Source organism: Lethenteron reissneri, chromosome 23, assembly GCF_015708825.2.
Source record: "Lethenteron reissneri isolate LAM-NWPU_2019-01 chromosome 23, ASM1570882v1, whole genome shotgun sequence".
NCBI lineage: Eukaryota > Metazoa > Chordata > Hyperoartia > Petromyzontiformes > Petromyzontidae > Lethenteron > Lethenteron reissneri.
Window position 1 is genome coordinate 21268938 of NC_083801.1, and position 14631 is coordinate 21283568.

Below are 14631 nucleotides of genomic sequence, written 5' to 3' on the forward strand. Positions count from 1 at the left end.
GCCCGCTCAGTTTTCACGCTCTTTTTCAGAAGCGAGCTGGCTATCACAAATGATAGCTCAATAAAGTGGCTTATCGAGTGGAAACGTATAGCAACCAAACACTCTAAATGCACGTTGTTTCGAATTCGGTAAAAACATTAAAGTCCTCAATATTTCAAGAGCTGCAATGCAATGTGAATGATGTGACGAAGCAGTGCTGAAAGGGCAGGTTGCCGACCCCTCGTCGGGGCCATTGGCGCACCAAGTTACCATAGTCGGTCACGGTAAATGCGTCGCCGATGGCAGTGAACCGAGTTCGTCTCGCATTCGCTGAGCCCTCTATTCGCAGCTGTCCCTGTGTGGCAGATGGTGACTCGGCACCTGCGCATTAGTCTGTCATAAGGGGCGTGCGATGGTCGCTGTGTGAAAAATTTGTAGTTAATTTCTAGAACCCGAGGAAAAACACGTAGAACAGGGGGACAACGTATAGTCTAGACTCCACGCGGAAAGGCGCCCTGAGTCGGGAATAGAACCCAGGCCCTCGTGGCTGTGAGGCGTGAGTGTTAACACCACGTTGCCATCAGGTGACGGCTGCCGGTGACGGTTTCCGTGAAAGCGCCGTCGTGTAACGGCGGCCTTTGCTCCCCGCTCACGGCTCCCCGCTCATCGCCCGCAGGAGCTGTTCGACGTGATCCTGGACGAGAACCAGCTGGAGGACGCGTGCGAGCACCTCTCCGAGTACCTGGAGGCGTACTGGCGCGCCACGCACCCGCCCAGCGCCAACCCACCCAACCCGCTGCTCGAGAGGACCATCGGCAACACGGCGCTGCCCAACCCGTCGCCCATCTCCAACCTGCAGGTACAGGTGCTCACCTCGCTCAAGCGGAACCTGAGCATGCGCGCCGGAGGAGGCGGCGGCTCGGGGCCCTCGTCGTCCGGCGCCGGCGCCGTGGATTGCAGGGGCTCCACCTGGGCCTACAGGCGGCAGGACGACCGCGAGAGGGCCTGCCTCGCCAATGAGGCCGAGATGGAGCAGCAGGAGCTGCAGGAGGTCGTTTACTGAGAGCGGCCGTCCGTGGTCCCCCCTCTCTCTCTCTCACCGTCCCCTCGCTGAGCGGTTGGGCCGTTTTTTTTTTCTTCTTACGCTGCCGCTGACTGCCGTCGACTGCCAAACCAAGCGACTCGTGCGTCCGTGCCTGCCGGAGGGTCCGGAGTTGGGTGGGGGGCAGTGGCCCAAGGGGGGGTATAGGGCTCGCAGACAGTACACGTGGCACCCCACGGCACCCACCATCACGTCAAACCCGACACGCGCCGACCTCCCGTGGGGCGGTCACGGGGAGTTGGCGAGCCGCTGCTTGTGAGATGAGGGGGCGGAGCAGTGGTTCCTCCGGCCTCCGGCTGCCACAATCACAGCCTGCTGCTGCTGTTAATGATGACGATAATTAATGATTTTTTAACAAATTGGGAATTATGATGATGATCGTGACGCTACTGCTGATGCCACCGCAGTGCCCATAAGGACCCGAGTCAGGAATTGGCGAATGCGTGATCTGGCTGTGCGCTACATTGACACTGCGGTGACGGCGAGTCCCTCAGCCACCGACGGTGGCGACTTGTGTTTCGGTGCAAGCCCGCCCGTTCTCCCCACGAACCGCCCTCTGTGGCCACCTCACTCGAGCGACCGGCTGCTGCACGTGTGACCACAACACCCACCCCCCCCCCCCCCCCCCCCCGAGCCAGATCGACCAAACACCGACGCACAAAGCACGGTCACCGACGTGTAACCCGCAGTGTTCGCTAACAGCCTCCGTTGGCCTCCTTCCCACAATTCTCTTCTCAGAGTTAGATTTTTGTCGTCGTCTTGCCACGTTCTAGATCCTGAAACAGGCCCAGCCATGACGTGCCCTGTGACGTCAGCATTTAGACACGAGACCCCGGACTGCTCCGTAACCCGTGCGTTGTACGGCGCTACAAACAAAACAAAAATAGTGTGGCGAAATTATTGCCTCATGTTTTTGCGCTAAGTTTAATGCCAGTCTAGATATAAACTTTGGCCGAGATGAATCCTCAAAACGTAAAATCGCAGCCCGGCCTGGGTCTCGGAGAGGTTTGCTTTGCTCTAGCTCTGCGAACCCGCTGTGGCCTGTGGAAATAACCCCGTGGCGGTCCACTACAAAAAACTTTGTGGCAATGAGGCAAGTGTGAGCAGGCTCGCAAGGAGGTGAGGGAAGTGTTGTGTGAGTGAGGCGATTAAGGTGTTGTGACCCACGTGCAGGTCGACTTAGTCTCAAATGAGTACCTGGTGCAGTGTGTAGTCAACATCGCCACTTGGGAGATAAAGGCGGCTGGGCGTGGTGTTGGCCACCCACCCCCTTGTGTGCTGTGCCGGCCTTCATAGGTGTTACTCACAAACAGCGCTTGCCCCTATAGTCTGTTAAAGGCTATAGGGGAATCTTTGTCTTTGAGTGCGGTAGTGTAGTGGCTCGTGCACCGCACTACAAACCTGGCGACCCAAGTTCGATTCCCTCTCACAGCCAATAGTGACGTATATATCTGAAATAGTCCAGGGCCTCCTTCTCTAGGTCGACTCAACATTTTCAAATTAGTACCTGGTGCAATACCACGAGGGAGACAAAGGCAGCCGGACATGGTGTTGGCCACCCACCCCCTGGTGTGTCGTGATGGCCTTCATAGCTGTTCGCTTACAGCACTTGCCCCAACAGTCTGTTCAGGCTAAATCTATTTTTTTTGTAGTTATATGCTGTATGATTAGCTAATCATACAGCATTCCTGATATTTCGTCGCAGAAATCCGATGAGCTATGAAGCTCTTTTTCACTGATGCCTATTGCCCGTGCCCCCTCCACGGAGACGAATGTGTTCTCACGACAGCATTGAGAAGCGTTCTACGTTGTGCTTTCTCTCGTCTCTTACGGCAGCTGCAGTTACAGGTGTCACGCATCGGCGTGTTAGTGAATGACGTTGTTCGCGCTTCAGTCGTTTCCCACAATAAATGCACTTGCGAAGTGAAGGACATTAAATTCCATTTCTATTCTGTCACCCAGAGGGCTCACCTATATCCTAGACACATGTTTTCTTGTTGGCGACAGAATAAACTTTTTTTTTACTTTTAATGTAACCCGTAGCAATTTCATAGCAGCACAACGAAACAAAGACAAAGATCCCCGGTATAGCCTGTAACAGACTTTTGGGGCAAGTGCTGTAACTGGGCACCAATTCTGTGCGTGTGAAGTGCCACGTGATTGGCGGTGTAAGCGACGTCACCTCAGAGCCGGAGACGTGGCCTCGATCTCTGTGCTCGCGCTCACGAACAGACAAATGTCAAACCTGAGAATTCCTCACAGCACCCCCGAGTGAATTACGACTCTTAGTTGTGTTTTAAGCGGGCATTTATTGTCGAATCATTTCTGGTTCCTTTACTGCAATCTGAGCCCTAACCCAACCGTTAGCTATCACAAAAGCAAAAGATCTCACCCTGTCTGAACCTTAGTCCTACCGCTCACCATACCTGAACGATAACCGAAAAGAGGAATTGTTTTTATGTATGTAAGTGGCCACCACCGTGTTAGGTTTGAGGCTAATCATCGTTGGTTAGGGTTTAGGGATAGAATTGTGATTCGAATTAGGAATTCATTACAGAGTTGTGTTGAGGATTAGTGGTTAGCGTTAGCGAAGTAGTTAGGGCTGTGTTCGGGGTGGTGTTGATTGACATGGTTGTGAATTATCAACCGGGTTAGCATTAGTTGCAGAGTTGTGGCTAGGGTTAGGGTTAGGCATCTGGTTGTGGTGATGATTTTATTTAGTGAATGCTTTTACACGTGACTTTCATACAGAGCATCGGATACGCACGATAGACAAACAATGACATACAAATATACGTCAATAGTTATGGTAAGGATTAGGTTTGTGGTTGTGGTTAGGGTATGGACTAATGGTAGCGTTGTCATTATGCTTGGTGCTATGGTTATCGTTAGTCTTAGGATTCCGGTTGGCCATAAAAGAAATACAACATTCTGATTAAACACTATTGTTTAGCGACCAACAAAACAACCCAACTTATCTGAAGATTCCCAGATGTTGTGGTGCCGTGTTCTCAGGTCGACTATCACTTTCGTCCCGTGGGCCACCTTACATCGTGTGTTTTAACCAACTGCATTTGTCATTAACTCCGACTGCGTTTGCCTCGTAAAAAATACGCAACAGGTTAACGTTGTGGGTAGTGGCCCAACTTCAGAGTAGAGACTATAAACTATTTTAAACAATTTGTATTTTTACCAGGTAAGGCCCATTGAGCTGTATAGCTCTTTTTTTTACCGATCTGGCCACAAATGTTAGTTCAACGAAGTGCCTTATCACGTGGAAATGTATTACAGCAGCCAAATAATTAAAAAGCATGTTTCAAAATGTGGAGGGAAAAACCAGAGGATACGGAGAAAAATCCACGTGACCACGGGGAGAACACGTATCAGTGTCGGGATTGAACCCACGACCTCCTGCATACCAGGTGAGGTAGTTAACATCTTGCCACCGCAGCAAGACGCCTTTGGCCAATTCATGCCAGATGCACCCAATATCTGAAGCCAAGTGGGCTTGAGCCTAGTTAAGTGCTGGGGTGGGTGGCTGCCACCAGGGCTTGCCAGGTGTTGTTGGCGTGGGGCTGCGAGGGTTGGACAGGATATACGAGTTCTGAGTGGTGCCTCCCTCCGTGCGTGTGTGGTGTGGTTTTCTCCGGGCGCTGCAGTATCCTCGTGCGTGAAGCCAAACTCGTACAATTGGCCTAGCATCCTGAGGCAGGAGAGCCCTGAGGCTTCACCAACTAAATAATTGGCATTGCCTTTCACATAAATTCAGCAGAGAGAACTATAATCCAGTCAAATCTGTCTGGTCTGTCTCTTATCCTGAAGAAGGACCACTGCCCGAAACGTCAGCATGTTACATACTTCTCGGTTGTGATGCGGTTCCTAACGACGATCGCGGCGTGTGTTTTGTTTTAACGACAAGCGTGAGGGCGCCTCCAATTGCTCCGTACTAACCGTGTGTGCGTGTGCGTGCGTTGCACTGTGTGTGTGTGTGCGCGCACGCTGTGTCTCACACCCCGCTTCCCCCTGCTCAATCTCACACTCCTGCTAACTCACGTGTGTGTGTGTAAGTGTCCGTTCGTGTGATTTTCTCGACGTAATTTGTCTTCGTCGTTTTGCTTTGGCTGCTTCTTGATCGTTCCCTCCCGCTTTGGTGTGTGGGTTTCGTGCGTGCTGTCACGTGGTCTTGTTGCTGTGCATGGCTGCCTTCCCTTCCATCCCACGCACGCACACACATATGCATGCTAATACGCACACACGCGCGCACGACTTTACACACGGATACGCACATGTAACACGCGCACATACACTTGCACGCACGCAAACACACGTATGTACACACGTACGAACATATACCAACGCACACGTACGTCGCACGTATCACACACGCCTGTGTCCAACGTATATACACCCACGTGGTAAACCAAAAAATGCACACACGTACAAACACACACAAACGCGCGCACACAACACCAGGGAGGGAGCACCACTCACCTCCAACACCACAGCGAACTAGGAACCCCCCCGCCCGGCATGGACCCATCCCGCCGCTCATACAACAACCAACAGCAGCAGCATCAACAGCAGCAGCAACAGCAGCAGCAGCAACAGCAGCAGCACCTGCAGCAACAGCAGCAGCAGCAGCAGAGGCACTCCCCGACGACACCGTCGTCGTCCTCGTCGCGCCAGCCGCTCGTCCGCCGGTGGAGCGGCGGTCGCTCGGGAGGACTCGCCCGGCAAGACACCTTCGACTCGGAGACGCAGGAGAGCCGAGACTCGGCCTACACGGAGGAGCAGGCGGATGACGAATACCCTGAGCAGCAGCAGCATCAGCAGCGACGGAGGAGCAGGGAACGTGGTTACCCCGGTGACGCGTCTCCACCGCAGGATGGCTGCGCTTCACCCGGCACGGTGGGCAACGATATCCGGATGCACCAACACCACCACCAGCACCAGCAGCAGCAGCATCACGAGCAGGATCAGGGCGGAGGCCCCGGAGCGCGAGGATCCTGGGAGCGGGAGCGCGCACGAGAGCTGGATCACAACGAGCGCAACCGCCAGAGGAGCGGCGGTGCGGGAGGAACGGGAGGCGGCGGCGGCGGCGGCGGTGGCGCCGTTAGCGGTGGCGGTTCGGGGCAGCAGGTGCGACTCCACCGCTCGCGGGAATCCAGCTACTACGAGACGGAGGGAGCGGACATCATGGTGAAGGGCGGGCGTGGGGACTCGGCCGAGGCCGCGTGGTCGCAGCAGCTGTACGTGCGGCCCTGACGCGGCGCAGAGACCTAGGAGACGGCGGTGCTCGGTTTCGGCAGCTATCGGAGGGGATGAGTCGCGGTCGCGGTCGGGGCTGGGGTGGTGGTCGGAGCCGACAGGAGACCACGCGGGGAGACCCCGGCCACCACCCCGCCAATCCGGACCCCGGGCAGCCCCCGTCACCACTGTCATCCTGACTCCTGTGTGCGCCGCTGAGCGCCAGCGATCCGCGAGATGATGAGGCCAGTGTGTCGCGGTGGAGCGCAGCGTTTGACCGTGAAGCTTGGCGACGCCACGGAGCCCGAGAGGAAGTTACTTCTGGCCACGTGAAATCAGATTTTGTATTGAGCCTCGTGCGTGGAATCCGATCTCGTTTTCTTACATGCAGGCCTCGACGAATGTGGTTTATTGGTGGTGGTGGTGGTGGTGTTGCTGGCGGTGACGGTGGTGGCGTCTACTTCGAAGTCATTCACATCCAGCCATCTCCTCCCACTCAGCTCCTCCGTCGCTATCTATCCCCTACAGCAGGGCTTCACAAACCACCGTGCCAACAACCTCCCCCCCCCCACTGCCCCCTCCCCCATCGCTTTGCGTTTCCCAATCGAATCCAGTCGCAATGGCACACGGTCGCACAAGTTCACAATGATTGGTGGACGCTCTCGGCGATGGGGAAGAATGAGAGTCGGAGTGTGGCTGGAGTTTGGCAAACGGCTGCTCTGTGACGGCACGGCCGTCGCCTTCACACGCACGCTCCCTCTCAACTTCAGCCACCTTAACGCAGGGGGCTCCCCGCACTCCAGGCCTCTCACCTCCCGCAGCACTCCTCATTCGCACGTCCGCCGGTCCTCTTTGTGCTCAACGCAAGTGGAAGTCCGTCGGAAGCCTCGCGCACACGGTGATTGAATGCCAAGCTATAAAACTAAACTGTTTTTTTTTTCATTTTACCAGGTAGGGCTCACTGAGCTCCATAGCTCTTTTTCAGAAGCGACCTGGCCAGAAATGATAACTCAACGAAAGTGGCTTATTGCGTGGAAATTTATCGCAGCCAAATACTCTAAACGCATTTGAACCTCTTGGAGATCATTCTCTGGCCAAGTTTTGTTTTCATTATTTATAGTTTTGTGTTTGTGCGTGTTTATATATCGCATAAACCTGCGCAGTGTTTAAATAAATGTTTCATTCTATCCTCCAGCCAAGACATTTTTTGGAATAATTTTTCATTCACGTGACTTTAATGTTGCGACACGACTGGGTTACAAACGGTGTGGAAAATGGAATTGCGTGGAAGGCAGGCCTTTTACGCGTCGTGCATCAAAGTACCGAGTTACACACAGAGGCCAACTATTGTGCATGAACACCAATTTTTTTATGCGTAGATGCCAAGCGTCTTGCCACAGCAGCCAACTCCTTAGGCACAGAGGCCATCTTCGTTAAGCGCCGAGCTATTCATGAACAATTTCCGGCTCCAAGCCCGATTCGCAGCACTACTGCACCGGGCCGTCTCAAATAATCGCACCTCCGATCAGCACGGCTGGCTACGTACGGTGCAAAAGAAGTTCAGCACACATCGCGGCGCTGCCACCGTCATTTCTCAGGAGAGCCTGAAAACATCCTTCAGTTCGCCCCCAGTGTAAACTGAACACGCTCCGACGTGCTGCCGTGCACACACCTCCACGCGGCCACGATGTTTTCCCTCGGAGTTTGTGAATCCGGGAATACCCCAACCCTGACCGGGGCCAGGGAGGTCTGCGGCTGGGTTCGGGTCTGGTTCAGGGTCAGGGTTTTTGGGTCAGGATCTCGGGAGGGGGGAGGGGCTTCTTGTCGCGTGAATTTCGCTCGGGCGAAGAGCGAAAGGTGGGCACCTGTGAAACGCGTTTTGGTCTTGCCCGCACCTCGTTTTGAAGGGGGTGAAGTCTTCGCCTGCACCGTGTGTCGCGCGGGCTGGCGCGGTTGGGACGCCTGGGTCAGAGGGACACGTTATTTTGTTTGAAGCCGATACGGTTTTATTTATGCATGAAAACATCCGTCTTCGTCTATAGCACCAAGTGGATACAGGATTTAAAAGGACAGTAGAGGCCACTCGAAACGGGATGTCATTTGGAAGTAACAAGTGACATTTTAACTTTTACATGACAATTATAAATACGACATATATATTGATTATTTAAAAAATGATGGTAATAATTTAAAGAAAACAATCACTCATTTTAAAACGCGGGGGGGGGGGGAAGGGGGGGGGCGAGGGTGATACATGAAGTAAAGAGTGATGTTGTGTTTGCACTCTCCACATATCAGACACGAGTCGCGCGTTGAGATTTGTCAATCGGACGATGATGAAAGGAGTGGCTGGTTTTAGAGGAGTTCTTCGATATTTTAACGACAGTACTGTACTGTATATTTAAAGCATGGTTACCTCTTTTTGCAGATTATCACATGCTTTTTTTTCTGTCTTGCACAATGCGAACGCCGTCTCAATGCTCCCCCCCCATCCACCTTCCCAACGCACCCCCCCCCCCCCCTCTCACGTACGGCTAACGAAGGGCCGCGTTCATTAAGGCAGGTTCACACTGGGCAGGGTGAGCCTAGGCTGTTTGGCTCGCCGGTGAACACTTTTGTTTCCCATTACCAAGCCATTGGGTAATATCTTTTTTGACATCCACCATTGCCCGTGGTACGAGTGGCATTACCAACACGTGTCCCCGTTGTCATCGGTAGCGTATGCCGCCTGCTGTGTAGTGCACGTTAAATGGACATCGGTGACAAAAAGAGCTTTGTAGCTAATCGGATTCCTCCAGTTATAAATATTCTGATTTTAAAACGCGTAGTTATCGTTTTGCAGTCGGAGGAGGAGATTTGCGCACCTACGTCACCGGTGCCATCTGTGGCACCGTTGTCACCTGTGGCACCTGTGTCAGTCGCAGATGCTACGTTTTGGCTGCGGTCTGCCCACAGCACTAATCCCAAAGTGGAAAATGCAGTAGAGCAACGGTGGTGTTAGCTCCACCTTAAATCAGTTTTTTTTCCTGTTTCTTCCACCGTACATTTTTGTTATGAAAGAATTGGCCAAACACACTACATTGTTATCATCACCATCTCATTGATCGGAAACAAATTGAAGGCACGGCTTGGTATTCAGCAAGAATGAAGTGATGCCCTGATATTTTCTCGTATCATCTCAATTGGGTTTGCGCCGAACGCGACACGACAAACCGTGACGTTGAATCTCGCGGTGCGGTCCAAGGAGACAGTGCTGTCTGCTCCGGGTTTAATTTCTCTATGCCCAATTTATTTATTTGTGATTTTACTCCGCACTGGGCAACGGCTAGTTTACGTGCAGCTGAAGAGTGAATGTAAGGAAATACGACACACACACATTTTTTTTTTACACGACTTCTCTTGCAGCCCTGGCGTGCAGACTTTGGATTTATGTTAACAGACAGCACTGTGTCCTGTAGCTTAGACACCGCGAGCCTCCACATATCCGGCCTCCGTACATTGGCTACAGCGAGAACCTGCCTTAAGGAGAGCCGTATGCGTGACCGCGTTCACATTATCATCGGGGTGGATTTCACAGCACGCTAAGATTGCTCCCATCTCACGTGTGTTTATAATGCCCCATGCATTACTATGATTACTATTATGATGATTATTACTACGTGATGAATCCATATCATTGAGCAGATTGTTTCAGATTTGACGATGAATTTTATTCTTTTATTTAAAAAAAAAGCGTTGAATAAAAATGTTGGGGGAGAAAATGTAACAAAAAAACAATGGATACATTTGAAAACAAAAAATGTAAGCATGCCAGCTGCATGGTTGTGGTACAGAGAAAACAAAACAAGAATTAAAAAAATGATTGCATTAATAAGCGTGTTGTGTGCATTGTGTGTATATAGACTATAATTGTAATTTGCATCACTATAGTTCCACAATTTAGAGACAATTGTGGTTTCACTGTAATTATTGAGTATGAGTGGGTTGCAAATCTTGCCATGTTTTCCAAAACATGTTATCAATGGGTACCTTATAAACAGATCACCCTGTATCATAATTATATAATTTATACACGCTGATTTTTTTCGGATCTCCGATTAGCACAGTTGACTACGTACGGTGCGAAAGAAGTTTAAAATGCAAACATCAAAATATATACATAATAAAAACACAAAATTAAATCCAGGACAACAAACATTTGGATCATGAGAGCTTCAGTTAAAAACGGGGCATGAGGTTTATACAGTATCAAATTCCAGTTTAATATGAGCACGTGGCGAGATGTTAACTACCTCGCCTGGTATACAGGAGGTCCTGGGTTCGACCCTAACCCTCAGGCCTGTGTTTTAGTAGTTTGCAGTGTCTATCTCCCCGTGGTCGTGTGGATTTATCTCCGGGTCCTCCGGCTTTTTCCCTCCACCACTTATAATCATGCGTGCATCGAGTTTCTGGCTGCTGTATCAATTTCCACACGATAATAAGCCGCCTCGACGAGCTATCATTTGTGACAGTCAGGTCGCTTCTGAAAAAAAATCTGTGCAGTTCAGTGGGCCATACCTGGTGGAAACAAAAAGTAGTTTATAGATGAGTTTTGCTTTTTGTGGGGCGTTGCTGCGTTAGTGTGGCCGCTCTACGAGGCGCCTTCAGGCATGTCCTGCACACACACGAGAAGTGAGGTAGCGTCTATCGCGCGCGATGTGTGAATCATCAGCAGGTGTGGAGGAGACCGGAGGAGAACGTTGCATTTTCAGTTTTCAGTTTCATTTATTTGGTGTAGCCCTGTGAGCCAATCGACTCTTGAATCGGGTGCAACCACAACAAACAAAAAACATGAACAAGAAAACATCTTAAAGTGACTGCGTGCAAACAGAAAAATCCAGGAAAAAACTGCAAAGTCTTCCAGAAAAATAGCACCGTACACCAACGCTGTGTGCAAAAATCCCAGTGGGTTGCAAGTCAAACAACAACAACCACAAGACAACTTAGATTAAAGCCATCATTCTAACTCCGTACTACAACAAACAAACATGGCCAAACCTAAAAAGTTTTCGAAATCACCAAATTAAAGCCATAAAAGCAATGTAACAGTGATCTTAGGAACTGTGACCGAAATGTCACAATAAACAACATGTACCACCAGCAGAGATGACTGCCACCTATGGGTCAGATGATTGCCTGCCACCATTAAGCAATTGGTAATTAAATATTTTAAAAAAATTCCTAAAATGTTGAAAATTTAGGAAAAAAAATTCACGAAAATAAATTGTCACGCACAACGAGTCTGTGTGCAAAATGTCAGCTCGATTGGATCACGGGAAGTGGGTTAAAAACTACCGAAATATTTCCACGGTCGTAAGCGCGCAAGTGAACTTAATATAAAGGATTTAAAAAGAGAGAGAAGCGTTGTGAGCTGACCCACCACCACGTGTCATTGCGGCGGGGTGAGTCGCCCTCACCTGCACCGGGGAGGTAACGGAGGGGTGGGCTCACACGTGGAGGACGTATCACGTCGCGGAGTCGATCCGTTCGTGTGATATTTGGAAGAGAAAAAATAAACACCGCGGTGCCAGAACATGAAAGGACTTGCCGACAGGCAACACACGAATGCACAGAGCGCCGTTTCATTTCCCCATAACCCTCATGTTTACAGTATATCGGTGTTTTACACAAGATTACATCACGGTCGTGTTAGGAGTTATGTTCTTACTATGCACAAAGTCTTGATAGACTTTTGGGGATAGTGCTATTAGCGAGCACATTTCAAGGCCGGCACGGCACACGAGGAGATGAGGTGGCCAACAGCACCAGGTCCGGCCGCCTTTGTCTCCCCAGTGGCGATGTTTACACATCGCACAATTTGAGGCTAAGCCGACCTAGGGGAGGCCCAGCACCGGTTCAAACATTCGTAACCGATTGTTGGGACGTGCAATGAACGGGGCTCGTGACGACGATGACGAGGTGCGCTCGTGGCGAGGGGGTTTCCATGTTTAGGTTTAAGAGAGGAAGTTATAAAATGTCTCGGGTGCTTTCCCGTTACTCAAGTCTTAGCTGACGCACACTGAAGGCAACATGCAATGTAGGTAAGAGCCACCCCTTCCCCCCCAGTAAATGATGACACAACTATTGGCCCAGCGTTTCCACCCACATGCCAACGTTGGGCATGTTTAACGGAGATGCCAAAGATTGGCTGTAACGAATGTGCTGATGATATCTAACACGGGCGAAGCCAGTGATAAGTTTCGTGCACGGTAAGCAACCTGCCCTGATTGACTGATGATCCCTGTCAAGCGTGAAACCAGGCCAGCAAAGGTAAGAAGAGCCGATCATTCTAAATGGTTCCAATGCCCCTTTTGCCGGTCTCTATTTTCTGAGTCTCATCAGCCAGGGTGGAGCCAATTAAACGCAGCGCTGATGATTTGTCTGATGTTACAGGCAAATGCGTTATGATATCTGGGGGTGTTTTTTTGTTTACGGGCATATGCATTTAAAATTTGATCAATAAATATAACGCGTCATCGTGAATTAACAAAAACATGCTTAATACACGTGGCACCTTTTTGCCACAAATCTTGGCTGCAGTCACACGATTCGTCGCGTTATAAATTCCCCAATCGTAAAATGTTCAAGTACACATCCACGTGATGGGTATTGATTGACAGTTGCCACGGGAGGCAGTGGCGGCGGTGAACGCTGCAGCGATTAATCGATTCAAATCGATCGCTACGCTCACGGTTACAATAATAAAATCGTGTGTGTGCGCGTGTGTGATATCACACACACGCGCACACATTGTCAGTTAATCCTCTTCATCCCCCTATGGGACATAAGGGCGCAATGATTTGCCATCCAGTATCTTCCTGTCCTTGGCAACAAGCTTGAGTCTCGCTGCACCCAAGCGCGTCATTCACGGCGTAGTTTGCCAGCTGATCTCAGCTTCCTCTGGTTCCCTTTTGTCCGGTGAGTGTCCAATCTGTAGAGGGGGGGGGGGGGAGGCAATTTTTGTTGGAGCTGTTTCCGATCCCTGGGTGCATTCTGAGAACGTGACCCGAGCCATCTCGAGTCGCCGTCTCTTGATGTCTTGTCGTGATATTCGGACAAACATCGTAGCCACACACACAAAACACTATAATTTGGCGATGCTGCGTTGAGCTATTAAAGCGGCCGCACGGTCAAGCAGCTTGTTTGGCCGCATAGAGGGGGGCTTAACGGGCTGGAAAAGAGATGGAGATGATGGTTGAGAGGGTGGGTGGGTGAGTGGCACGGGCTGGAAAAGAGATGATGGTTGAGAGGGTGGGTGAGTGGTACGGGCTGGAGAAGAGATGGAGATGATGGTTGAGAGGGTGGGTGAGTGGCACGGGCTGGGAGAAGAGATGGTCTGATAGGTGAGTGGGTGGGTGAGTGGCACGGGCTGGGAGAAGAGATGGAGATGATGGTTGAGAGGGTGGGTGAGTGGCACGGGCTGGGAGAAGAGATGGTCTGATAGGTGAGTGGGTGGGTGAATGGAACGGGCTGGAGAAGAGATGGAGATGATGGTTGAGAGGGTGGGTGAGTGGCACGGGCTGGGAGAAGAGATGGAGATGATGGTTGAGAGGGTGGGTGAGTGGCACGGGCTGGGAGAAGAGATGGAGATGATGGTTGAGAGGGTGGGTGAATGACAAGGGCTGGGAGAAGAGATGGAGATGATGGTTGAGAGGGTGGGTGAGTGGCACGGGCTGGGAGAAGAGATGGTCTGATAGGTGAGTGGGTGGGTGAATGGAACGGGCTGGAGAAGAGATGGAGATGATGGTTGAGAGGGTGGGTGAGTGGCACGGGCTGGGAGAAGAGATGGAGATGATGGTTGAGAGGGTGGGTGAGTGGCACGGGCTGGGAGAAGAGATGGAGATGATGGTTGAGAGGGTGGGTGAGTGGCACGGGCTGGAGAAGAGATTGAGATGATGGTTGAGAGGGTGGGTGGGTGGCACGGGCTGGAAAAGAGATGATGGTTGAGAGGGTGGGTGAGTGGTACGGGCTGGAGAAGAGATGGAGATGATGGTTGAGAGGGTGGGTGAGTGGCACGGGCTGGGAGAAGAGATGGTCTGATAGGTGAGTGGGTGGGTGAGTGGCACGGGCTCTAGAAGAGACGGAGCTGATGTGGTCCGGGAGGATGTGAAGCTGAGTGGATTTGCCGACGACCGATAAACCAGCGGTATCAAGATCGTCCTCTGTGGAGGAGGCTCGTGAAGGACGCTGCTGCTGCTGCTACTGAGCAGTTGGAGACAGTCGCCCTCCAGCAACAACGGAGCGCGGAGCGAAGCTCACAACAA

At 51.4% G+C, this 14631-nt stretch overlaps 1 protein-coding gene across 1 annotated transcript in view; it reads left to right on the top strand.

Annotated features, from left to right (window-relative positions):
• Positions 1-10202, top strand: part of LOC133346189 (voltage-dependent L-type calcium channel subunit beta-1-like) — a 98718-nt gene extending 88516 nt beyond the window's left edge. The window contains 2 exon segments of the mRNA XM_061557683.1: positions 656-838; positions 5555-10202. Of these exon segments, the coding sequence (XP_061413667.1) occupies positions 656-838; positions 5555-6346 (975 nt within the window). The 3' untranslated portion in view covers positions 6347-10202.
• The last annotated feature ends 4429 nt before the right edge of the window (positions 10203-14631 follow it).